At 53.8% G+C, this 26,331-nt stretch overlaps 2 protein-coding genes across 10 annotated transcripts in view; one reads left to right on the plus strand and one right to left on the minus strand.

Annotated features, from left to right (window-relative positions):
* Positions 1-26,331, minus strand: part of RFLNA (refilin A) — a 237,002-nt gene that overhangs the window by 4,757 nt on the left and 205,914 nt on the right. For 4 of the 9 annotated variants that reach the window (XM_060027900.1, XM_060027902.1, XM_060027901.1 and 1 more), the window contains one exon: positions 8,878-9,190. The exons of 1 other annotated variant lie outside the window; for it this stretch is intronic. In XM_060027900.1, coding sequence (XP_059883883.1) covers positions 8,878-9,084 — 207 coding nt within the window. In that variant the 5' untranslated portion in view covers positions 9,085-9,190. Of the gene's footprint in view, positions 1-2,047; positions 2,135-7,104; positions 7,183-8,090; positions 8,515-8,877; positions 9,191-9,492; positions 9,554-26,331 lie in introns of those variants that run through there. 4 more of the 9 variants (XM_060027904.1, XM_060027906.1, XM_060027907.1 and 1 more) reach the window with 4 other exon arrangements.
* Positions 9,083-9,670, plus strand: LOC138414252 (sterile alpha motif domain-containing protein 1-like). Its single transcript, XM_069541341.1, has one exon. The coding sequence runs from the start codon at positions 9,083-9,085 to the stop codon at positions 9,668-9,670; it is 588 nt and encodes a 195-aa protein (XP_069397442.1).

The following is a 26,331-nucleotide window of genomic DNA, read 5'->3' on the forward strand; positions in this document are numbered from 1 at the left end:
AAAGAGGGAGGCAGGGGGGTCAGAGTCAGAAAGAAATTGAGGACATTATGCTGCTGCCTTAAGGGTGGACGGGGCCAGGAGCCAAAGACTGTGGACAGCCTCTAGAAGGCGGGAAAGGCGAGAATTCTCCCCTAGAGCATCCAAAATCCTTGCTCTTAGCCCGTGAAAGCTGTTGTAGATTTCTAACCTTTGGAACCGTAAGATCTTAAATCTGTGTTGTTTTAACCCACTGTGCGTGGGGTCATTTGTTAGAGCAGCGACAGGAAGCTAATACACCACGGGACCCAGCAAACAACTCCCCTCTCGGGGCTGCCGCCTCCTGGGCCCCGAAGTGGGGCCACAGGCGCACCCGCCTCCCAGGCCGCAGTCATGACAGTGATTCAAAGTGTGTGAATGTGTGGGACAGTGCCCGGCACGGGGCAAGCGCCACATCAAGTCTTGTATAAAAGTCTCAGAATACGGAGAAAAGGCTTGTATTCTGCGTGCTTTTCACAAAGGCTCGAGGGGTGGTGGCTGGTGCGGGGGGCGTCCTCTCAGGAGAGAGAGGTACAATCCACACTCTTTAACCTTGAGACAACCCTGCTCCTACCTTTCAGAAGCAAGTGCACCCCATTCAGGCGCTTTAAATTTAAAAATAAAATAGTGATGGGAATTCCCTGGCGGTCCAGTGGTTAGGACTCCACACTCTCACTGCCATGGCCCGAGTTCAATCCCTGGTTGGGGAACTAAGATGCCAAGAGCCGCGCGGTGTGGCCAAAAATTTAAAAATATATAAGTTAAAAAAAAAATAAAACAGAGACAAGATATAGGCACTTCTGGCATCCTCTGTGGCTCTGTGAAATCAGCACCGGCCTCAGCTGTAAAACTCCATGATCTGATGCTCATAAAAATCATACTCTCTCCCCGCGAGACTATCCGAAGCGTGAAGTATGGCGCTTCCCCAAATGTGTGCAGGGGTTTGCTGAGCACCTACTGTGCGCCAAACACCTACTGTGCGCCAGGCCCTGTGTGAGTCGGATGAGGCACAGTGCCTCCCAGGGCTCTTCTTGTGGACACCGAAGAGGAGAGAGGGTGAGGCAGGCGTGTGAGGGGCTATGGACATGGGTGCTAAGGTTTTGGGAGGTGTCTCTAGGTGGAAGGGCCGGAGGGAGGGAGGGGCAGCCTGCTACTGGTCTCCATCCCCCCACCCCACCCCCAAGAAAGCACAGTTCCCAAGCTCATGGGCAGGGAGGGCTTCCTTGGGAGGCAAAGCCTTCGGTGCAGAGCTGGGTACCACCATCCCTCTCGGGTCCCCCTGAGCCTCCTGGCGCGGCCCCGGTGCACATGTGGGGCCCCATTCTGGCCGGATCTCACTCCCCACACTGGCTGCCAGCAGAGGAGACAAGGCCGACCTCACAGACTAGGCCAGGAAGCTGGAGCTCTGGGCACCGTTTTCCAAAGGGCCCTGGTGAAAACAGCTAAAATCTGCCCCACCTGGGAACACGATACGAGAAAGAGAGAGAGGAAGCCTCTGAAAATCCAGACGCAGGCTGGCGTCCAGGGGCCCCGGGGGCGACGAGACAGCTCAGGCAGTCGTTGCCGAGGCCTGAGGCTGCCCCCGCAGAGCTCCAGGGACCAGTGGCAGTTCCGGCGTCCCGCAGCCGCCGGGCTCTGGAAGCTCAGAGCCGAGTCTTGCAGCTGCAGCGGTGTTTTAACATCAACATGGCACCGCTGCGCGCGGAGCCCGGCCAGCCCCGGGAGCCGGCCAGGAAGGCACACCGCTGGCCCTGCAAGGGCAGCCCTCCAGCCACGCTGGACTCACATTCCCATCGGAGCCGCCGGCGTGGGAGGCGGGCTGAGGACGGGGCTTGGGCTCCAGCGCCCAGGGGACCCCCTGCTGCTGCCGCTGCACCTGATGGCCTGGCCTGGGCCACCTGGAGCAAAGAAAGCTCCCAGGCGCCCTGCTCCCCTCACCGCCCCCCGACCCTGGGGCAGCCACATCCCAGCTCATTTCCCCAAAGGCCCTGGTGCTTGCTTCCCTCTGAAGAGGACCCGTCGAGAAACCCACCTGTGCCGGCCACCTGCGCACAGTGCCTCAGTTTGCTCGTCTGTACGAGGAGGCTGATGCCCGGGCGTGAGCTGGCCGGTGTCCTCGGGTCTCCTCGCAGCCCTGGGCTGCAGGGGCAGGGGAAGGCACGGGGAAGCTGAGAGCTGAAGGCCGGACCCCAGACTCCCAGATGCCACACATGCCCACCCTGGGATGGGGACACAGCTGGGCCAGCCTCCAGCCCCCAGCTCCTTCTAGGGACCGGGAGAGCCCTGTTCTAGCCTGGGGAGGGGGCTGGTCTGGCTCCCTGGTCTCCTGGGCAGGCAGGGTGTGTGTGTAGGGACCAGGGAGTGCTTCTGAGAGAGTGGGACCCAGAGAACAGCGGGCTGCCCTCCACCTACCATGCCCCCCCCACCCCACCGCCTCACCCAGTGATTCACACGCCTTCCCTGGAGCTGCCGGGTGAGGATACATACTCCACGCCTGGAAGTAAAAATACACCCCGGCGTCTGGAGAGCTCCCCCTTCCTGGCTGTGGTACAGGGCACGGCCCACAGGACGGCAAAGAAAGATAAGTCCTCCGTCGTGAGAGCTCCGTGCCGCGCGGTGACAGCCCAGCCCCACCGGGGATCCGGGCCTGGCCGGCAGTGACAGGTAGGGATGGCGCAGCGGTGTGACACACGGCGGTCCCCCACCTGCCACCGCACGGGATGTGGCTGAAGACCACGTGTGACCCACAGAACCTTCCGCTTAGGGAGCATCAAGCCATCAGCGGAGGGTAAGTGGCAGGAGGAAGGGTCCGGGGAGACCCCACACTGACATGGGAGAGGGGCGTCCTCACCAAAGCCACAGGGAACCTTTGTAAGGGCCGAGACAGTCTTTCTCAGGCCACTGGCCTCACTGGCGGGGGATGGCTTCAACCACGATTGGAATTAAACTGAAGATCTTCGGCGTGTTTGGGATTTGAGACCAAAAGCTCCCGTGCTGGGCTAAGGGGACGCTGACCTGCACCCGTGAGGAAAGTGATCAAGGAGGGACATTTAAGCCCCAAGAACTCTTATCCTTTTTATGAAAGGCTTCGGGTATCGGTGGCGAATCCTGGGGTGAGGGGAGGGACTCCAAAAGGCTCGTTGCACAACACGGCACGACAGAGGCAGTGAGTGGGCCAGGCTCGGGGAGCCCAGAAGACCCCAAACAGCGCAGGCGCGGGGTCTGGCACCCAGGCCGGAGGCAGGGCTCAGGGACGGGCCGGCTCCCCAAGATGCCCTTGGGGGCCCGACGGACCCAAGCCAGCAGGATGGTGGTGGGTTGGTTTGTGGCCTCCACAAAGATATGTTCATGTCCTAATCCCCAGGACCTGTGAATGTGACCCTCTTTGGAAACAGGGTCTTTGCACATGTGATCAAGTTAAGATGCGGTCCCACTGGACGGGGGCGGGCCCTAATTCGACATGGCTGGTGTCCTTATACAAAGAGGGAACTTTGGACACGGGACACACAGAGGGAAGAAGGCCATGGGGGAACGGAGGGAGAGATGGAGGGGTGCATCTCCAAGGTAAGGCACGCCGAGGATGGCCGGCCACCACCAGAAGTTGGGACAGACACAAGGGAGGGATTCTCCCCTAGAGCCTTCGGAGGGAACACCCGGATCTCAGACCTCAGGCCTCTTTGTACCTTATCTGTTTCCCCCACCCCACAGCAGGGAGGCCAGGAGTCCCAAGGGCACAAAGGACAGACCACGCCCACCCGAAGGAGAGTCCCTGTCAGTCCCCGCCTAGTGGCATCTTCCCAGGAAGGTGGCTCCTGTCCACTCCCTCGCTCCCAGAGCGCCCAGCAGGGCACGGGCGTTAGTGTGACTAAGGCTACAGGCAGAACTTCTCACTCGGATGAGCCTTTCACAGAGACGCGAGGCTGCCAGAGACGTTGCTGAATTCCCGCTGGAGGCCACTTCATCCAGGGTTAAGCGGACGGGGGCTGAAAGGAGGCGCCAGGGTTTCTGGCCCCTCATGGCCTTCCTTCCCGCCAACAGGCTCCTCCCTCCGTGGCCTGACACACCTGGTTCTCTTGCACCTCAGCTTGCTCATAGGCACCCTTGCTGGTCAGGGACACATCGTGAGCCTGCAAGGGGGCCATGGGGTTGACTCCTGTCTCCTCAGTTCACCTGTCCATCCATCCATCCACCCATCCATCCATCCGTGTGTCCATCCATCCATCCATTCATCCATCGGTCCATTTATCCATCCATTTGTCCATCCCTCCACCCATTCATCCTTCTATCCATGTATGCGTTCATCTGTCCATCCTTCCATCTGCCCATCCATCCATCCATCTATCCATTTGTCCACCCACCTGCGCTGCCATCCTTCCTAACGCCGGGCACTAACTCCCTAAATGCCTAACTCCCTCCCCTCTCTGCCCTCACCCTTGGTTTCACCATCATAGACCAGAAACAGAGAAATGGGAAAATCCAGGTGTCCTGGGTTGGGGGCAGGGGTGGTGACAGCCGAGATCCTGAGAGTTGGCAGCGACGAAGACTTTCAAGGGCTGGGCAGCCCCGGGAGATTTTCGAGGATGGGCAAAGACAGCCCACTCCCCACCACCAATTCTACCTGGTTCCGGCCCCAAGGGCTTCCCTCGGAATCTGGGTCTGGGGAACCAGCACCTCATCCTTAGGGCGATTCCCCAGTGTGCCCCTCGGACACACACTCGACGTGTAAACGAACCCCAGGAGACCAGAGGGGGTGACGGGGCAACGCACGAGGGGGCCCAGGCCACTGGCTTCTAGGGAACCCACATCCACATCTGAGGGGCAACAGCTCAGACTGTCACCTCCAGTCACCACTCCACGGAGGGCCGAGCCCCTCATCTGCCACAGATGGGTGATCTGTCCTCATCTCACCCACCCCAGTGGTGGCTGTCCCCTCAAAGGTGCACCCCAGAGAAGACGACTTGCGACCCCAAACGCCGTCTGTGCTCTCCCTGAGGGTGGTAAGAGGGCACAGGGCTAGTTCCCTGAACTGGCCATGTTAACCTGGGGAGATGGGTGTCTGCCACACACACTCGCTCATCCTTCCTGGCAGCACGACCTCTCCCCACAGCTCCGCCAGGTAGGACGGGGAGGGGGGCAGGAAGGACATGGGGTGTTCCCTCAATCTGGAGCCGGAGGTCCAGGCCCCGAGAGCTCAAAGGTGACACAGACAGCGGCTGTCCTGTTCACAGCTGTATCCCTCGCCAGGCCTGGCTTAAATATTTGTGGGATGAATGCAGCTGACAGGCGAACCCTGGCTGGCCCGGCAGGCGGCCTTGGCTGGCCCGGTGTCCTGCAGGCGACCAGGGGCCCTGCAGGGAGACAAGCCCTCCGCAGAGGCTGTTCTGCAAGGCACTTCTCAGTCACGTCTCTGATTTGCGTTTCTAATTTGGAGGGTCTGGGAGCTCCTGAGGCCTTTTTAAAAAATAAAAATAAAACAGTCACAAGTACATTTTGGAAAGACCAAATGGAATTTTACTTTCTGGCCTCAGCTTAGCCTACAAGTCCCTGCACTGCCCTCCACCAGCCTCACGGCTGCAACTCAACCACGCCTCAGGACCTTTGCACTTGCCATTCCCTTGGACTGACACACAGTTCAGCCCTATGACCATAAAGGCCACTCTCTCATGTTTTCTGGTTTCCATTAAATGTCACTTCCCTGACCATCCAGTCTAAAGGAGCTCTACCTGAACCCAGCTCTTCATCTTACGGGCACTTAACAATCCACCTGGTGTTTTATCACATGTTTAAGTTGGTGACTGTCTCTCCCACTAGAATGCCAGTTCCACGAGGGCAGGGCCCTTGAACATCTTGTTCACCACTATGTCACCCACAGCCCAAAACAGCACATGGCATATAGTAGGTGCTCAATAAGTACCGGTGGGACGAATGACCGATTCCTAGATCTTCCTTTGGTTTGGGAATTACCAGGAACGGTACCATCGTTGGTCCAGAGTGGGCCAGAAGAAAACCTATGATCAAGTTAGGGTGGGGTTGAGGGATTCATTTATACCCAGCCTACTCCCCAGTGCCTTTTATGTCTTGGGGGACAATGTCGCAGCCAGCCAGTTACCCTACATCCACGGGGTACTGCCCAGAAGTTAAGTCCAGCTTATTAAAACAAAGTGGGGGGAAATGGAGCCTCTTTCTAGAGGGTGAGCAAGTTTAACATGCACTTGCAGCATAATAAATACGGTGACAAGCTAGCGAGGACCTCAGTGGCCAGGGGGCTGGGGACAGAACTGCAGCTCATCCCCCTGGCTGGGGTGTGCGCCACCAGTGTCGACCAGGAAGGCAGTGCTGGAAACTGGGTGTCAGAACAAAGATGCCTACCCCAGGCTGAACCCCAGGCCCACATGGTCTGACAGGTGCCAACCAAGGGGCTGCCAGAGGAAAGCGGCCCTGCTTGCGGCCACCTGAAACCACCAACGCCAAGACACAGGAGAGGAGAGCGGCCGAAATGTTGCCTACATCTGCACCTGGAAAGCATTGTCAGTGAGTCGCCCGCAGGCAGGATTAGCAACATTTAACAGGAGTTAACCTGCGGGGGGCGGGGGGGTGGGGGGTGGGGGGGGCGGGCGGGGGATGGGGGCGGCCAGTGTGACAATAACTTAGGTGCCCGGGGGCCCAGCTGCAGGCGCCAGGGCTGAGAAGAGGCTTCCCTGTGGCAACCATTCCCTCTCTTTTTATTAAAAGCAGCATTTCCAAATCCTGTAGGTTCAGAGGTATTTTGTTTTTTTAAAAAAATCAAAACAAAACAACAACAACAAAACGCAGGTAGTTAATTAGCTGCACAGTGAAAGGTAGGATAATGCAAGGTTCAAGGGTGGAGACTCCGGAGCCCAATTCCCTGGGTTCTAACCCAGCACCGCCACTTAGTTTAGGCAAGTCGCTAACCTCTGTGCCTCAGCTTCCCCCTCTGGGAAATGGGTGTCATAAGAGCACCTACATACTTCTTGGGACTACTGTGAAAATGAAATGAGTTGATGCAAGTAAAGCGTTTAGGACGGCTCCTAGCACCTGGGAAGGCTATCTAAATGCAGATGTCATTACCTGTGTGGAAACAGCCCCAGGTCTTGCCTTCAAGCCAAATTAGAAAGATCAGAGACAGCTCAGTTCCATACCTGGCATCTAGTTAGCAAGGAGGGGGAAAAAATAAAATCAACTAGGACAGCCAAGACAAGTAAGCCAGGCCCACTGTTCTTATGGCCGCCCCTGGCTGGCCTGGCCGGCAGGGAAGGCCTCCAAAAATCCTTCTATAAGGGGGATTCCGGGTCATCCGAAGACTCAAGGGGAAGGCTGGTTCCCTGTCCCTTTCCTCCAAGGCCCACTGTGTAGGACACCACAGGGATTTATTCCCAACGCGCGAGCTCAAATACCACCCCCTCCATTCAACTGTGCCAAGTCTGAGACACTCTTTCAGGAAAGCTGGTACGTTCAGACAGTGGGATCGATTTCACTGCCAACAGCCTGGGTCACATCTATCAATCCCTGGAAGTCCAGAACGCCTCTCCTACCCCCAGCCCCCAAAAGAGAGACCAAAGTTCAAATTCAACGCATGATTTTGGTCTAAGCCAGCGGTTCCCAAACTCTGCTGCACATGAGGATAACCCGGGGAGGTTTTAAAAATCCTGATGTCCAGGTGGCAGGCTCTACCAATCAAATGACACTGTCTGGAGGTATGAGGTGGGCATGGATATTCTTGAAAGATCTCCAGGAGAGGGATTTCCCTGGTGGTCCAGTGGTTAAGACTCCACGTTCCCAATGCAGCGGGCCTGGGTTCGATCCCTGGTCGGGGAACTAGATCCCAGATGCCGCAACTAAGAGTCCGCAGGATGAAACTAAGACTTGATGCAGCCAAATAAATAAATACTTAAAAAAAAAAATCTCTGAGAGATTCCTGAGCCCACTCAAGTTTGGGACCCACTGGACCAAGGAGCAAGGGAGACACCAGTGACATTCCCATCAATAGGCCTGGAGGCAGGGGAACCATTCCTTTCTGCTCCTGGGAGGATTTCCAACTGGGGGGAAGCATTTACCGCCCTGTGAGGTACCAGGTGGGCATTGCCGGGGCCCCAGGAAAGCGGCGCCGGGCTGCAGTCGTGCTAGGACACCCGGCAGAAACAACGTGAAGGCGTGCAGAGCGCCGCAGAACAGGGAAATGCCACTGGAATTGTTAGCAGACTCCGGATCTCAACTTGTCATTTCCTCAAGTCCAAAGGCGCCCGATCCCGCCTTCCTGGCTCCCGCCTGCCGGGGAAGGGGTGCGGGGAACCCAGTCTCAGCCCAGCACCAAGCTGGGTGACCCCCGGAGCCCACCTGAGGGCCCCACTAAGTCTGGCAAGAGGGAAAACTCTTGCGTCTCCTGCCCTGGGGTTCCAGCCTTCCCCAGGCACCGCCTCAGCTCCACGTCAACATACCTCAACACCCCGGGAAGGAAGGGCTCCTGTCTGCGTTTGGTTAAAAAAAAAAAAAAAAGTCTTTCACGTTGGCAGCACAGGGGGAAGAGTAAACAGGGAACCTGGGTACACTGCTTCGGCCAGGGGCTCCAGCTCACCTAGCCTGAAGCCAGCCTCTTGGAGGATTTCGGACAGTCCTCAACCCCTGCTCTTTCACTGCTGACAGTAAGACGATCACTCCTTAGGCCCACAGCCAGGGAGAGGGCTGCAGGGGTCAGGCTGGACCATCCCCACCTGCGGAGCGTGGCTGTCACTTGGCCACCTTCTTGGCTGGGGGGATGGCGGGGGGAACCCAGTCCTGGCTCCTGAAGTACCCCATCCGGGGGCTGGCTCTGTTCCCGGTTTCTGCGCGAAGCCGCGTGCTTACCGCTTTGGCCTCGCCGGGTCCGGGGGCCTCCGAGGAGGCGCCAGAGCCCCCCGCGCGAGCGTCGAGGATGCCAGGCGCCAGGGAGTAGAAGGGCGGGCTGGGGCTGGGGCTGGGGGGCAGCCCGGAGTCAGGGCTGTCCAGCAAGCCCTCCCGGCTCTTCTCCTTGAGGCTCTCCTCCATGCCCTGCAGATGCAGGTGGCCCACCATGTCTGGGGGGCGCCGGGCGCGGGCCCCCGGCTCCTCGGGGGGCTCCTCCACCGCGCTCCGGGGCCCGGGGCGGGCGGCGGCGGGGCGAGGGCTGCGCGCCGGGGACCTGCGGGCAGAGCCGAGAGGCGGTGCGTCGGGCCCGGCGCCCACCCGCACCCCCCGCCCGAGTCCCCGGTTCCCCGGCCGCCCCGGCCGCGCGCGCGCGCGCCGCGCCCAGGAGGGGCCGGCGGTCGGGCGCCCGGCTCCGTGCGCTCGGGGCGGCTGCCCCTCCGCGCTGCCACGCCGGGCCCGCCGCCCGCCGCTGCTGGCCGCGCTCCAGCCACGCAGGGCCCGGCCTCGCCTTCGCGCTCCGCCGCCCGCCGCCCGGCCCAGCCCGAGGCGCACGCCGCCGCCGGGCCCTCTCCGCACCTTCCCGGCCGCGCCTCCTTTTCTAGGCGCCTCCTCCCGGCCCACCCCGCCCCCGGCCTCCTCCGCGGTGGGCAACCGCCCCGTCTGGCGCCTCCACCCCCCCAGCCGGCGCCCGGGGCGACTGCACAGCCCAGCAATCCTCCGGAATAAACACCCCAGCGGCGGCACCAAGGGGTGACTCGTGGGGTCCCCAAGTCATCCCAAGTAACAGTAGTAGGAGTAGTAATGTCTGAGGTGACCTTTCGAGGTTTCTCCAGCTCACTGTAGTCCGAATAAAAGAATCTTCAGAGACCTCTGTTTTAGAAGATCTGTAACTTACAAGGGAGGGGGCGGAAACCAAAGGCTTCAATGCTCCGCAAGCTTCAAGACCTGTTCCTTAGCTCCCCTTTCCAACGGGCCGATCCGCCCCTTTGTCAATGTTCTAAAACACGAACCAACAGTCCCGGGGTATTTGTGTCTCCATCATTTGGGTACCCAAGCCCAACATACTGGTCCTCTGGGGTGGAAAGCCTTGGGTGGAAATGGGGCTGGGGCAGGTGACCGGGAGATTAGAAACATTTCCTGAATCCTCCAGCACCTGGCTGTTTCCCCAATTTCTTCCAAGCAGGTTCTTGAGCACTGACGGTCTCTCCCATCTTTCCCTTCTTTTCCTTCCTCGGAAGGGAGAAGTCACTTGCTTCCGTTTCTTCAGATGATTGACAAGGAGGTCCTTGTCAGTCCAGCTCCCACCCACACAGACACTCCCCCCCACCCCCACCAGGTGATCCAGCCTTCCATTCTGAAAACAGGGAATCCAGGGGTACCTAGAGGTTGCGCTGTAGAACAGGAATGTGGGAGAGGCTCCTCGTCTAGCCAAGGGAGCAGAGGAGGCAGGGAAGGTGTGAGAGTGTGGACAGATATACTAGTTTGGTTTCCCTTTGGTGTCTGCTCTTCAGACACCCCCAAACTGAGGGCACCAGGCTAAAGCACGGTCATTCCATCAGGACTGATCAAGCCGCCACTGTGCCCCCAGCGCTGGGTCCACTTCAGAGCCGCCCACGAGCAAGATAGCCTGGCCCCCGGGGCGCCCAGTCAGATGAGGGGGGAAAACACACCAAGAAGCAAAGGCCGTGAGTTTCAAGGAGGGCATTGACGAGGCACTGCCAGCAAGAATCATCAGAGGGACAGTTCATTGCTGGGGTGTTCATGAAAGCCCGCTCTGAGGAAGGGACGTTTTAAGATGAGTCCTGAACAGTCCCACGTGAGCTGGAGAAAGAGAACTAGCCTTCCAGGCGGGGGGACGACAAGGACAAAGGTGCTCTCAGTAGTGAGAATGAGTTGCATTCCAGGAAGGGACAGAAGGGTTGGGGGGCTTCCTAAGAGCGCTGCGGGGGGACACAGAAGGACATGTTATCAGGTGAATTTGGAGCCCATTTCCATACCAACCAGGAAGACCATGGGAAGTCTGCTGCCCAAACAGAATTAGCCAGAGCTTTGAGTACCTGGAGCATTGTGGAGGAAAAAAACAAAACAAAACCCAACACAGAACAGCTGACTCCGTTTGCTTCAGTTCTTAGGCAAGAATTCAATTCAATTCTTCCTCAGCCTTGGGCTCCGTGACCAGAAATACGTGGGTGACTTATCATCTCACAGGACAAAAGCGGGGGCTGTGATTTGCAGAACAGACGCACATTGAGATGCAGTTCCTTCCCAAATGCTCACTCACTCAAGCCCCCAGAAGCGAGATCGCCTTCACTGCCCTCACTGCCGGGCTGCCCTGGAGAAGAGCCTTTGATAAGAACGGATTACTTCTCAGCCCAGGGAAGTGAATCTGGCAACAACATCCACCCGAGGCTGGTGGGGAATTAGGCGGAGGCATGTGGGGCAGGGTTGCATCATTGAAGTGTCATCTTGACTTTATTTAAAATGTTGCTATTTTCATCATCTGGAATTTTTTGCATCATTTTGGCCTTTCCAGCACTGCAGTAAAATATAGTATGTGTCGCGATTTCCGCATCTGGGACGTTTCCTTAAATTTTGGACTCCAGGTGAGGGCCCTACTCTCCTCACCCTAATCTTGGCCCCCTTGTGCCATTCATGCTTATCAGGGGTGCCTTCATAACCATGCCCACTCGGGTTCTGGAAGTTTCCCTGCGCCCACACACAACTTCCCCTGAAATGGAATAACGCTGGAGATGTGTCCACACCCAGCAGCAGGAAAAACATGACCGCACTACAAATGTCAAACATGCAGTGAGTGGCCCACACACATGACCCCAGTGACCGTGACCTCTGACCTATTTGGATCTCCTGCCGCCGGCTGGGGGCTGCCCATCCGCTGAAAGCTGGTACTGTAAAAGCTTCTGTTTCTCACTGTGTCAGATGGTCCGCAAATGTCAAAGAGGGGAGAAAAAGCCGAATTTCCATAAGTTAGCTTGAGCCAGGAGCTAGCAGTGGGTGGGGGGCTGTCTCGGCCAGTCGCTGGAGGAAAGGAGGCTTGAATCTCTGTAACGTGAGGCCGGTAGAGCAAGCAGGGCGGGGTCTTTGCAGATCCGAGTGCCTGCTCTGGACCAGGTGCTGTGGGCGGAGGGCGAGATCGGGTCTGCGGAGACCCGTATGTGGGGCTAAGGTATTTGGACTTTATCTGCCAGGGGATGGGGAATCTGTAGAGTTTAGGAAAGATCTGATGCAAACGGCTTCCGAAGTTGGATTACAGAGAGGAGAGTGGAGGGACTTCCCTGGCGGTCCAGGAGTTGGGACTCTGCGTTTCACTGCAGGGGGCACGGGTTCGATCAGGGAACTAGGATCCCTCGTGCCACGTGGTGCAGCAAAAAAAGAGAGGAGAGCGGAGACTGAGACAAATCGGGCAGAGAGAGTCGGTATGTAACAGAAAAGAAGTTATTAGGGTACCCCGACAAGGGGTCCTGAAGTGGGTGTCCCGTGCTGGAGAGAAGGGGAGACCCCCCCATACCACACACTTCCGGGAAGGGAGACGTTCGTTCAGGAGCTCGTGGAGTCACCTGCTTTTAAGAAAGGTGACCTAGGGCTTCCCTGGTGGCGCAGTGGTTGAGAGTCCGCCTGCCGATGCAGGGGACACGGGTTCGTGCCCCGGTCCGGGAGGATCCCACATGCCGCGGAGCGGCTGGACCCGTGAGCCGTGGCCGCTGAGCCTGCGCGTCCGGAGCCTGTGCTCCGCAACGGGAGAGGCCACAACAGTGAGAGGCCTGCGTACCGCAAAAAAAAAAGAAAGGTGACCTAGAATGGTCCCAAGCTCCATGGGGCTCACCCAGCATCCCGGCATCAGGGGGGCTTTCCCAGGCTGCTTTGTAAGGGGGAGAGAGAAAGGCCAGAGGATGCAGGGGAAGGGCACAGAGGAGAAAAGGCTTTTTCATGGAGAGCCATTGGCCACTTGTTCCGAGCAGCAGTGAACATTCATGAAGTGGGGCTGTGCCTTCAGGGACGGCTGACAAAGGCCTCTGCTCACACGCTGTCTCACCCTGGAACCCCACAAGCTACACTGACACTCCAGATGCATGCGTATTACTTCTAATTTAAAATAAAGGAGATCAATCCATGGAGGCTCAGAGAGGTTAAGTGACTTGCCTGTGGTCACACAGCTACTAAGCAGAAAGGCAGAGTGGATGCCGCGAGGATGGACGTGGGGGAAAGCTGTCAACGGGTACTAATGTATCGTGAAATGGGGGAGGCAAGACTTAGGTCCCAATGCCTGACAAACCGGCATTTCTGTGACCTGCACAGAAAGTACCGAAGCAAACGGCCCATCTGGGGAGCATGTTGAAGACCCCAAAGGACCAGGCTGAACTGGAGGCAAAGAGCCTGCTCATGTGACATGGTGATTGTTCACGGATCACCTCCTGCTCTTGCCAACTGCACTGGAAGTCCCCTGAGGACAGGGCTTGTCAATCCTGTTTCCTGGTGGGCTGTGCACACCACACACAGGAATCTGAGTAATTGTACTTACGCGACGCACCCAGAAGGGCCCTAGTCACTCACATAGCAGTCCCTGGGGAGGTGGTGGCTGGTTTATTTAATCAGATCTGTATAGTTCCCCATAGTTCCTCAATGGTTGACATCATATTCTGGAAAGATTAGCAGAATATGGAGAATTACATCACCTTTAGAGATGAGAAAATGGAAGCACAGAGAGGGTAAGCGTTTTGCCTAAACTCACACAGCAGAGCCCATTCTTAAAATCCTCATCTGGGACCTGTCTTGGTTATCATTCAAGAGTCTGTCTGAAACAAGGAGCTGTCCCTTTGCGGGGGCCAAAGTCAAAACCCACCGAAAAGCCCCCTTCTCCTCCCAGTGAGAATGCAGGGCCTGTGGGCAGATCAGAGCTGTCTGCTCTTATTTCAGGAGCCTCTGTCAAATTCCAGATGGGGAGCTCTTGCTGGCAGGAATGGGGTGCACCCCTGGGTGGGGTGATGGGGCCCATGAGGCACAGGTTCGCCTCACCGCTGGGTATGGTCACAGCTTTAAATACTGCCTAACCCCCCAGGAGAGCTCCCACTCGAAGGAAAGGGGATCTTCTTGCTGTCCGCATGCTCAGCTGCCTGGGTTTGAACCCCAGCCCCGTGTGATCTGGGCGATTTGCACGCCCTCTCTGTGCCTAAGCACCCCGTCTATAAAGCGGGGATGTTAATAAAGGGATTAAATGAGGATTAGATCTACTGGGATTAAATATAAGTACAACTAGAGACCGCTTCCAGGCCTGCCAGTGCCAGGCTGAGCCCTCGGCACAATGCCAGCGAACATTCTCCAGGCTTGGCCCGCCTGCGCTCTTCATCCCAGCACCTCACTTCCTCTCTAGGTAAAGGGACCAAAGTAATTAACATATTAAATACATACGTGTGTGAGCTAAGTCTTTATCTTTTATGTGCAAAGTGCACAGATATTGTCTACCATTAGGGAATCCAGGAAATAACAGTAATCAAACATTATTTAGTTTTTTTTTTTTTTTTTTTTTTGTGGTACGCGGGCCTCTCACTGCTGTGGCCTCTCCCATTGCGGAGCACAGGCTCCGGACGCGCAGGCTCAGCAGCCATGGCTCACAGGCCCAGCCGCTCCGCGGCACATGGTATCTTCCCAGACCGGGGCACGAACCCGCGTCCCCTGCATCGGCAGGCGGACTCTCAACCACTGCGCCACCAGGGAAGCCCCTCCATTATTTAGTTTTTGAAGGTAGCCACCAGGATTTAATTGGAGTTCAGAGAGGCAGAGGGCTGAGAGGTGAGAAACAGTTGCTTTGGTATCATAAACTCTGGACAAATCCCATTAGATTTTTTTTTTATTGAAGTAGAGTTGATTTACAATGTTGTGTTAATTTCTGCTGTACAGCAAAGTGATTCAGTTTTACATATATATATATATATATATATATGCTTTTTTCATATTCTTTTCCATGATGGTTTATCACAGGATATTGAATGTAGTTCCCTGTGCTCTACAATAGGACCTTGTTGCTTATCCATCCTATACGTACTAGTTTACATCTGCTGACCCCAAACTCCCAGTCCATCCCTCCTCGCCCCCCTCCCCCTTGGCAAGCACAAGTCTGTTCTCTGTCTGTGAGTCTGTTTCTCCCATTAGATTTGTTCCCAAGGGCATGGGATCCAGTGGAATAGGTTTTCAGTGAGAGGCCCGGTACCATACAATGACAATGATATTCGGGCTGTGAGTCCAGCCAGGCCCAGCCCGGGGGCCCGGCCAGTGGGTGCCCTGCCCACCCCTGCTGGCCATCTGGCCTGAGAGTTTTCCATAGCGCCCTTGCTCAGTCCTCAGCACAAGCTACAGGTGTCCCCGCCGGGACATAGCTTCACCAGTGACTCACCTCTTCATTTTTAGTACGTCCTCTGAGCCCGCGGCTCTGTCTCTGCAGCAGCTGTCTGTCTGGGGGTCAGGGCCTGCTCTGACCTCACCGCCCTCGGGCCCGTGCACAGAGGGCAGGGACCGAGGTCCGCACTAGGAGAGGGAAGTGAGGACAAAATGCATCCAGAGCGTATCTGGACCCGGGACTGCATTCTTCTGCTGACCTTCGAATGCGTGGGTCTGGACCAGCCTCAGGATCCTCAATGCCTTGAGCGAGATCATTAAAACTCTGCTTTAAGGGTCTGCGGGCTGCCTTCCCAGCTTGGTATTTCTGCTGCTGTTCCCCTCTCTCCTTCCAGAAGGGGGTCGACCGCATCACTTCACAGCCACATGCAGAGGCGCCCACAGCTGAAAGGGTTTTTGCAGCTGTTAACTTACTGGTTCACACCTTCGGGTTTACGGAGCTTTTAGCTGAAAAGGCCTTTTCTGCCAGCCTCTCCCAAGCCTGAGTAAACAAAAAACCTATTTATGTCTTCAGAGCACTTAATTAAGGCAGGGCAGGGATAAAATCAGTGACAGCAGTGTAGTAAAAACACAGTCCTTTAAGTCAGGAGAAGGGGGGGTGGGGTCGCGCCAGCTGCGCGTTCTTGGGGAAGCCGTGTCCCCTTCCAATCTTTGTTTTGTAAAGTTGAAAGAATATCATGAAAGCCCAAACACCCTTCTCCTCCACACCTCAACTGTTAATGCCATGATATTATATAGCCTTGATTTCATATCAAAACTCCCCCAATTATCCCAACGATGTCCTTGAAAGCTGCTTTGTTTTTCAATCTGGCGCCCAAGCATACGACGTTCTTAGTTGTCATTGCTGAGGGTCCGTTCTCCGGGGGTGTCCTGTGTTTCAGAACACCTTGGGAGCAGAAGCCCTGGCTGCCCTTTGTCTGGAAAGGTAGAGATAGTGTGTCCTTCCAAAGCAAAGTGTAGGCAGGCTTACCGTCCAGTATAAGAAAGATGATATCTCCCTCTGGCCCGGGGCGGGCAGGGTAAGATCAGGCAGGCATACTGTCCATTATAAAATACTTGGGTTCCTTCAACTCAAGGTTCCTCTGCTATAATGCAAGGCACTGTGTGTGCGGGTGTCACCTGGCCTTCTCTGAGTGGCCCCGTGGGACCTGGGGCTCGGGAAAAATGGCACGAGAAAACGCTGGCAGTCTGTCTACTGCGAAGGCTGTGAGTCACGACATCCTCTGTCTCTGACCCCGGAATCTCCTGTGCTTTGCCAGGGCCCAGGCGACAGTGGCAGACTAACTTCTTAGCTGGCCGGGAAGGTGAAATCTCACATCTTTATAGTGTTTGATAATCATTTTCAGACAAGAGCATGAGTCACTTCACACCCTCAATAGTCATTTCTCTTTTGTCCTTTCTTCTAGAATAATCCCTTGCCTTTCGGTCTGTCTAGGCACTGACCGTTTCAAAGCGTTCAGGCCAGTTGTTTTTCTGTTTGTTTTTTTGTTTGTTTTGGCCGTGCCGCGCGGCATGCAGGATCTAGTTCCCTGACCAGGGATCAAACCCGCGGCCCCTGCAATGGAAGCGCAGAGTCCTAACCACTAGACTGCCAGGGAAGTCCCAATACATTCATGTTTCTCTACCACTTTTGTTGCCATTTTTTCAATTTAGGGGTTCACAGTTGTCTTGCTTACAAGCTGCACTTAAAAGCAAACGCAAATATCTTCAGGGTCTGACGCATGTGGACCCGGGGCCCACGCACAGGGGACTAAACGCTGTGGAGGGCGGTCCCTTCTTCACGCCTCTCTTTTGGCGAATCTACGCAAGGCAAAATGTTTTGGGGTTTTCCAAATGTGGCACACCGTCCAGATGGGTTTCAAATGATTTTCTCTGACTAGAAAGCATGATGTCACGTGAACTGGTGTGTGTGCGTGCCTGGATCCGTGATGCCAAAACATCACTTCTTGATGTAGAGGGTTTGGGGGATGAAAACGTTGTTATGCTGAGAAAAAAGTCCTCCTAGAAACACTACGGCCTTTCAAGAGCCGGCATGGCAAACACTCTTTAACTGGACAGTCGTTCTCAGCTACGTCTGAATAAAGAAGCAGACAGGATATCTGTGCACATTAAACATACATAAGACTAAGTCTAACCTGGGTAGAGCCAAAGGGAAGCCAGAGTAACCAAGAGGGGTGCAGAGAGAGAACAAGCTCCGAGCTCTTTCTCTGCACCTCAGAGGGACCGAGGGAAAGCTGCCAGGGGCCCTGTATCTCCCCCGCGAGGGCCCCGGGGTGAGCACACTGCGGAGAAGGGCAAACAAATACCATTTCTATTCATTCCTGGAGGAAGACACAAGTCCGGACAGATTTTTTGGTTGTGTGGTTTGCGGCTGAAATGGAGACCAAGGGCATTGAGTAGGAAGCAATGGAAAGGCTCCAGGCTCCTGGCGTGATGCCCGGGGGCTCTGGGGAGGCAGAGTCTGGGTACCAGACTCGAGGGAGGGCATGGCTGTGGGCCGAGAGCTCAGCAAAGCTCCCGGTTCAGCCCCGAGACACTGAGGGAAAGGGAGAGGGCCTCTTGTCTGCTATCCCTTCAATCAGTAGTTATTAATTGAGCACCTACTGTATGTGTGGCATTGGGGATACAGCCATGGACAAAGTTGGTCCCCATTCTTATGGAATTTCCAATCAGGGCTGAGATGGGTGGTAGAGAAAATAGTTCATCAGGATAACTTCAGAGACTTATGAATACTATACAAATACAATAGGATAGAGAATAACCAGTATGGAGCTGCTGTTGATGGGGTGGTGAGGGGAGTCAAGGAAGCCCCTTGGGTGGTGGGTTTGAATGGTGAAAGGAGCTGGCCCCGAGTAGAGCCTGAGGAAGGGCATTCCTCACAGAGGACACTGAAGGTGTGAAGGCCCTGAGGCCACCACAAACTTAAGGTGCTCTTTGTAAAGGGAAGAATGTAGAGAGAGACAACAGAGAGAAGACTGGGGGAAAATAAACAGAAAAAGGGAGACAAGATACAGGAGACGGAAGGGGGAAAGTGAAAGAGACCAGTTGTGAAGGACTGGAGGGAAAGGACAGAAAAATTCATGGAGGGTGTGGGGAAGAGAGCCACTGCCTACAAAGATGAATCGATGCATCGTGTGCACATGGGGGAAGGAAGGAGACGGGGTGCGTGCAAAGAAGGCCCACATCGCCTTCACTCCTGAATGATCCCTACTTGTCTCTGCCTGTGTGGACTTGGCATTTTTGCTGCCTTCGTGTGTGTTTAGTTCTTATTTCCCCAATTAGACTATGAACTTCACAAAGGCAGAGAGCATGCCTTGTAAATTGTTTTCCCTCTTTCTGCACAGCACTTACCACAATGCTCTGTATACTGTGGGCTCACTAACTATTGTTTGAACAAAGGGATGGATGGATGGAGTCTCAACCTAGACCGTGTCTCTCTGCAATTAGCCATGCTGTTTATATTTTGCAAAGGTTTGGATAAATATTTTGCTCACGCACATGTGCCCACGTGGAGCACAAGAATGAACGTGCACTCTAGCTTAACTTAAAGAACATCTCTGGGGCTTCCCTGGTGGCGCAGTTGTTGGGAGTCCGCCTGCCGATGCAGGGGACACGGGTTCGTGCCCCGGTCCGGGAAGATCCCACATGCCGCGGAGCGGCTGGGCCCGTGAGCCATGGCCGGTGAGCCTGCGCGTCCGGAGCCTGTGCTCCGCAACGGGAGAGGCCACAACAGTGAGAGGCCCGCGTACCGCAAAAAAAAAAAAAAAAAAAAGAACACCTCTGACACTTGAGATTAGCAAGTTGGCAAACTGATGCTAGGAGGTTTGGGAAGAGGTAAGGATTACCTGCTACATCAGGGTGAACATGGATGCCTGAGCCAGACACACCAGTGTTTAGCAGAGATGAACAAGAACAGGGAGGAGATATCGAAAAGAAGAGGGGAAAGGAGGTTAAGTGCGGCAAGATTGCTAACGCTCACTAGTTTTGAAGTTCCACTCTTCTTCCAGGGAACAAGGCTGTACTATATTCCTCAGGCTTCTGGGCAGTTAGGTGTGGCCACAGGATTGAGTTCCAGCTACTGGAATGTGGGTGGGATCCACGTGTGCTACTCCTAGGCCCAGTCTGTAGAACTTCTCCTGCATACCTCCTCCAGCCACTGGCTGAATTGAGAGGACTCCAAGGACCTAAAGGAGGGAGGAGCCACAGGACAGATGGAGCCTGGGTCCCTGAGTGACTGTATGGAGAAGAGCCTGCTGACTGACGGCTCTGCAGCCACTGAGATGTGGAGGTTGTTTGTTACAGCAGCTAACACTGCTTATCCTGACCCATTCAGAAGAGATGGGGAAGGTGAGAAGCAGGGCTTTTCCTTCACACGGAAGAATCCAGAAGAAGGAGCTCTCTACTCAGTGGTATCTAGAGGCCAGCTACAGAGACATCACCCAGGAGCATGAAACGCTTCTCCCTGTGACACCAGGGTAGTGGACAAGCCCAGGAAAGGAAGGACAGAAGGGCTTCATTTCCCACAGGTAACAGAACAGGGGCATCTGAAGTCAAGCCACTTGACATGGGGGCCACAAATTCCATATTTTATTTATTTATTTGCGGTATGCGGGCCTCCCACTGCCGTGGCCTCTCCCGTTGCGGAGCACAGGCTCCGGACGCGCAGGCTCAGCGGCCATGGCTCACGGGCCCAGCCGCTCCGTGGCATGTGGGATCTTCCCGGACCGGGGCACGAACCCGCATCCCCTGCATCGGCAGGCGGACTCTTGACCACTGTGCCACCAGGGAAGCCCAAATTCCATATTTTAAAAACAAGAGGAAAAAAAAGGTATGATAAACAAATAGGAAAAAAGAGGTTTGATTGGAACTTCATCCTGAAAAATAAATCTAAAATGATAAAAACTAAAAATAAGCCAAGTTCATTTTTATTTACCAAAGTGTGGTAACCGCTTTAATGCTTAGAGCAGACAAATGACCGAGGATGATTTTTTTCTTTTACTTTCTATGTTTTTCCCCCAAGAAAACTGTCTAAAAGCATGATTGACATCCTTCCCTTCACATTTGACCTTTTCACAGCCCTTGTGGTTCAGAGTTGATCTTTTTTTTTTTTTTTTAAGTTCAAGGGTTTAGTTCATTACAGCACTATTTACAATAGCCAGAACATGGAAGCAACCTAAATGTCATAGACAGAGGAATGGATAAAGAAGATGTGGCACATATATACAATGGAATATTACTCAGCCATAAAAAGAAACAAAATTGAGTTATTTGTAGTGAGGTGGATGGACCTACAGTCTGTCATACAGAGTGAAGTAAGTCAGAGAGAGAAAAACAAATACCGTATGCTAACACATATATATGGAATCTAAAAAAAAATGGTTCTAATGAACCTAGGGGCAGGACAGGAATAAAGACGCAGACGTAGAGAATGGACTTGACATGGGGAGCGGGAAGGGTGAGCTGGGACGAAGTGAGACAGTGGCATGGACATATATCCACTATCAAATGTAAAATAGATAGCTAGTGGGAAGCAGCCGCATAGCACAGGGAGATCAGCTCGGTGCTTTGTGACCACCTAGAGGGGTGGGATAGGGAGGGTGGGAGGGAGACGCAAGAGGGCAGAAAATGAGGATATATGTGTGTGTATAGCTGATTCACTTTGTTGTACAGCAGAAACTAACACAATATTGTAAAGCAATTATACTCCAATAAAGATGTTAAAAAAAAAGATGTGGTACATATATAGAATGGAATACTACTCAGTCATTAAAAAGAAGAAAATAATGCCATTTGCAGCAACATGGATGGACCTAGAGATGATCATACTGAGTGAAGTAAGTCAGACAGAGAAAGACAAATATCTTGATATCACTTATTTGTGGACTCTAAAAAAGTGGTACAAATGGACTTATTTACAAAACAGAAATAGAGTCACAGATGCAGAAAACAAACTTAAGGTTAGCAGGGGGGAAAGTGGGAGAGGGAGGGAGATTGGGACTGACATATACACACAGTACTATATATAAAACAGATAACTAATAAGGACCTACTGTAGAGCACAGGGAACTCGACTCAATACTCTGTGATGGTCTATATGGGAAAAGAATCTAAAAAAGAGTGGATATATGTATAACTGATTGACTTTGCTGTACAGCAGAAACCAACACAACCCTGTAAATCAACTGTACTCCAAGAAAAATGTATAAATAAATAAATAGCAAAAAAAGTTCAAGGGTTTAGTTGCCATTTCCAAGGGCTTATGTGAATCCTTTCAAATTCCAGTCACAGTCCTGCAGGCGCGATTTAGTATCGCTGGGTGAAGTTGGATCAGCCACTGTCCCTCAGGTGACTGAGGATACAAGATGCTCTATCACCAACTTCACCCAGCAGATGGTTCCAAAGTGTGTGTCTTTCTTTGTTCCCTACAACAGCGGTCCCCAACCTTTTTGGTACCAGGGACCAGTTTCGTGGAAGACAATTCTTCCATGGACCGGGGGTGCGAATGATGGTTCAGGCGGTAATGCGAGCAATTCCGGGGGCGGGGGGGGGGGGGGGATGGTTCACGCAGTAATGCGAGCGATGGTTCAGGAGGTAATGCAAAAATGGGGAGCGATGGGGAGCCGCCGATGAAGCTTCGTTCACTAGCCCACCGCTCACCTCCAGCTGTGCGGCCTGGTTCCTAACAGGTCGCGGACCGGTACCAGGGGTTGGGGACCCCTGCCCTACAGGACGCGCTAAGCCAGGCCTCTGCAATTGCCACGCCCCACCTGAGGGACTTAAAGAAGCGGCATCTTGCAAGGGGGATCCCCTCCACGGAACTTTAAGCCACTTTGGCTTTGGAGCCACTGGCTGACATGAGCTGAGTCTGGAATGCTGAACCTGGATCTTCTGGAATGTTCCCAGGCTGCTGTTTACCCTGATTCTGGCCATCCACTGCATTTCCTACTACTGTTTTTCCAGCCCACTTAGCTATTCATGGGGAAAATATCACAGTGGGTAGAAAGTTTTTGCTCAAAAGCCAAACAAAGAGAAGAAAAACCAGGGCAAAGGGAAAGCAGCTTATTAAAAAAGAGACTTTGAGACATACCGAACGCTCTCGTTAAGCAAATAATTTCCCAGGGTTCCTTAACGTACAAAGAAACTCAGGAGCTGCAAAAATAATCCAAGTTCAAGAAAATACCCCCGTTTCAGATTTGCTTTCTGTACATTCGCTAGAGTTTGCCCATGGTGAGGCTCCTGGCACCTGCCAGGATCAAGGACCCCGGGAAGACTCTACTTTGAAGCCAGCTGGACAGAAAGCTGGACATCTGGAAGCTCCTTAGAATCTCTCCTCTTGCCCGGACCCAAAAAAGCGGCTTCTCTATAGTCACCCTTTGTGCCTAGGTTTCTAATCAAAGAGGAAGTGGAGGGGGAGGAAATGTTTTTTCTTGGAACCAACAGCTGGATTCTTCTTACCATTCAGGGCTCTGCTCAGATGTCACCTCCTCTGGATGCCTGCCCTGATTATTCTGCCTAATCGCCCCACCCTCCTCTCCCAGTCACTCTATTCGGGTACCTTGCTTTGCGGTCTCCATATAATGTATCGTCACCTAAAATTATGAGGTTCACTGTTTTGTGTCTCTCACGCTATTAGCTAGCAACGCCATGGAGGAAGGAACTTTCTCTGTTTTATGCACCAATCAATCCCTAGCCCCTGGAAAAATGCTGGGCACATAGTAGATGCTCAATAAAGGTTTGTTGAATTAAATTGAATCCTCACGTTAGAAACATTGAAGAAGAAATGGTAGAAAATATTATTGCATTCCAGAAGGACTGGACCCTACCTCCTGGGAGTTTCTTTACAGAAAAATGGATATATATGCTTTTTTTTTTCCATAGGAGATGCAATGAATGCAACTCTTGTGCAAAGCATGGCATGAAATAACCAGGGTCATTGTGAAGAACACAATGAGATAATTGTGTAAAGTATTAATACTTAACGGAGCGTCTGGTATATTGTGAGTGTTCAGTGAATATTGGCACTTAATAACTCATACTGAGCTCAAGGTCAACTAAGTTCTGTCTTTTCCACAAGTGCTATTATAAATTCATATCTTCCATTTCCAGTCCTTCTGTTTTTTTAAGATGTGGTTTGATCTCTGTACAATTCATCTTACTATGCTTTGCTCAAAGCATTACATCATTCATCAGACTGTTCTTCCCAGCTTTGTATCATTTTTTAATGTGATCAGCACATCTTTGAAGGTCTTGTGAAAAACCACTCATAAAAATGTTGAGGTGAATGAGACAATGGAATATTATTCAGCGCCGAAAAGAAACGGGCCACGAAAAAGACATGGAGGAACCTCAAAAGCATATTACTAAGTGAAAGAAGCTGATCTGAAAAGGCTACATATGGTATGATTCTAACTATATGACACTCTGAACAAGGCAAAACTATGGAGACAGCAAAGGGATCTGTGGTTGCCAGGAGTTGGGGGGAGGGGCTGAATAGGTGGGGCGCAGGGGAATTTTAGGGCAGTGAAGCTATTCTGTATAATAGTGTAAAGGTGGGTACACGACCTTATACATTTGTTAAAACCCGTAGAACCATACAACAAAAAAGAGTGAATCTTAATGGGCTTTAGTTAATAGAAAGAGACCAATACTGAGTCATCGATTGTCACAAAGGTACTGCTCTAGTGCAAGATGTTAATAACAGGGGAGGCTGTGGGGAGAAGACAGGGTAGGTGGTGCACTCTCTGTACTTTTGCTCTATTTCCTCTAACCCTAAGACTGCCCTATATAATAGCTTTTTAATTTTTAACAAATGCCTTCTCTACCTAAGGAGTCTGGGTTTGAATTCTGTCTCTGCCACCGACTCCACCGTCACCTCTAGTCATCACTTGGACAAGTTACTTAGCCTCTCTGAGCCTCAGTTTCCTTGTCTGTAAGATGGGGATCATAATAGCATCTACCACATAGGGCTGTTGTTAGAACTGAGTGGGCTGGTACGTGAAAAGTACCGAGAACAGTGGTTGGTGCAGAAGCGTTCTGTAAGTGCTACGTAAGTGTTAGCTGACATTATTCTTATTATTATTGCCATCATCACAGGGATACACTAGAAGCGTCAATGGTAATTGTAACTTGAGTTAATTAGAGGAAGAACAGAGCTGGTTGGGGCACCACTGATCAGCACCCCCCCAATCAGACAGAACCCCAGGACACTGGCTGTCGACAGCGCCAAGTTCTCTCCACCTGAAAAATCATTAAACGTGCGCAGTGCCAATTTCCTTCCGGGCTAAGCCAGTTGGGAAACCACTGGTGTCTGGTTCTCTTCACCAAGAGAGTAAGCTTTTGCAGTCCTCCTGGGGAGAAGGTTTGAGCTTAGGAAGCCCCAGCACCCCATTCCCTTTGGCTGAAGGGGGCCAAGCACTTGTTCACTTCAGAGCAAGGTTCCCAATGGGCTGCAGCGGTGGGAAGAGTAGAATCCCATGATGACGCAGGGCAGGCGGGCTCAGGCACCATGACCCAAGCCGGTTGCTTTGCACCCCTCTTCTCTGCCACCTCCCGTCACCTCGACCCACCGCATCACCTCGCAGGCTCCGCCCAGCTCCGCGCAGGCGCAGTGGGGCTGCTCTGACCTCAGGGCACTGCTCAGACGTCTGGATGCTTCCCTGGGGTTTCTCACACGTGTAGGGACCTGCCTGGCCCTTGCGCATTTGAAACCCGAGAGTGTGGGGCATTCAGATCCACGGGGTCACCAGTGGGGACAGATGCTGATGCAGGAGCGCTGCCCCTTCCCATCCTCCCGGGGGACAGTTGTGAGGCTGCCTCTCGTAAGAATGTCCTACAGGACAGAGCTCCGGCTGATAAGGACGGGACCCCTCCTGCCCTTCTCCCTCAGTTCTGTTCCCTGGGACCACAGTTGCAAACAAACCACCTTCTTGCAAGCCTGAAGCTCTGCTCTAGGACTGAACCCAGGCTAAGACACTGGCTGTCTGCAGGTGGCATCTAGTCTATCCCCACCTCATGCATGAATGTGGTCCACAGACGCGCGCGCGCGCACACACACACACACACACACTGCTGTGTTCCCATCACCCTCCCAAACGCCATCCACAGGGAAAGGATCTCCCCAGCAACAGCCATGAAGAACCAAAGGACCCAGTCCCCAGGGGTGGAGTCGGATGTGCTCTGTGCTGTCTGCAACACGCTAGCAGCACCCGAGGGGCTGGGTGCAAGTCAGCCGGGACACGGAGGTTTCTGGGGGCGGGGAGGGGTGATGTCTGGTGGAAGAGCTGCAGACGTGCACCCCTAAATTACAATATTTTCCTTCTCGAGGCGGAATGAATGCAGCCTCAGACAGAAGCTGCCCTGCAGCTGTTTGCGGCCGGGGCCCCGGGGCAGGCCAGTGACTTTGACAAGGGGGATTGGGATGGAACCTGACAAAGGGACCACTGTCTCTGAGGGAACTTGACATGAGCCCGGCAGAGCCAAGCGGCGGGAGTTTGCACAGCTGCGGCTGGAAGCAAACATGTACTTTTAGCTGACCTGGGCCCGTGGCTTCGTGCATTAAACCTGACACTTTCCAGATGTCCGGCACCCTCCCTCTGGCACCGTCCACAGCACCAGGTCCCCGGGTCCAAACGCACTCCCGACGCGGCCCTGTCAATGCCGCATTGTGCTGGGAACCCCGGGCCTCTCCTGCAAACTCTGCACCCCGACCTGAAAGCGAGTCCCCCAGGCTGAGCTGAAGATTTACAAGCTGGATTTCAAACTAGTTCAAGTTCAAAGTCAGCTCAGCAGCAGGTGCCACTCTGACTGCCATCACTCTTCACGCCTGGCTCCAGGTTGGGAGGCGAGGGGGTACTGAGCATGCCTTCCAGAGGGCTCTTTTCAACCTGCCTTAGGGTGAACCCCAAGTCTTCCACCACCAAGGGGGAGGCTCAGCTGGAGTTTGGAGATACAGGCGGGTATCCCGACATGGCCACTGCCTCTCAGTCCCACCTGGGCTGAAGGAAAGCA

This window comes from Delphinus delphis, chromosome 13 (genome assembly GCF_949987515.2).
Source record: "Delphinus delphis chromosome 13, mDelDel1.2, whole genome shotgun sequence".
Lineage (NCBI taxonomy): Eukaryota > Metazoa > Chordata > Mammalia > Artiodactyla > Delphinidae > Delphinus > Delphinus delphis.

Excerpts from the sequence above, each read along its gene's own strand:
- LOC138414252 (XM_069541341.1), top strand. The coding sequence starts at position 9,083 with ATGTCTGGGGGGCGCCGGGCGCGGGCCCCCGGCTCCTCGGGGGGCTCC.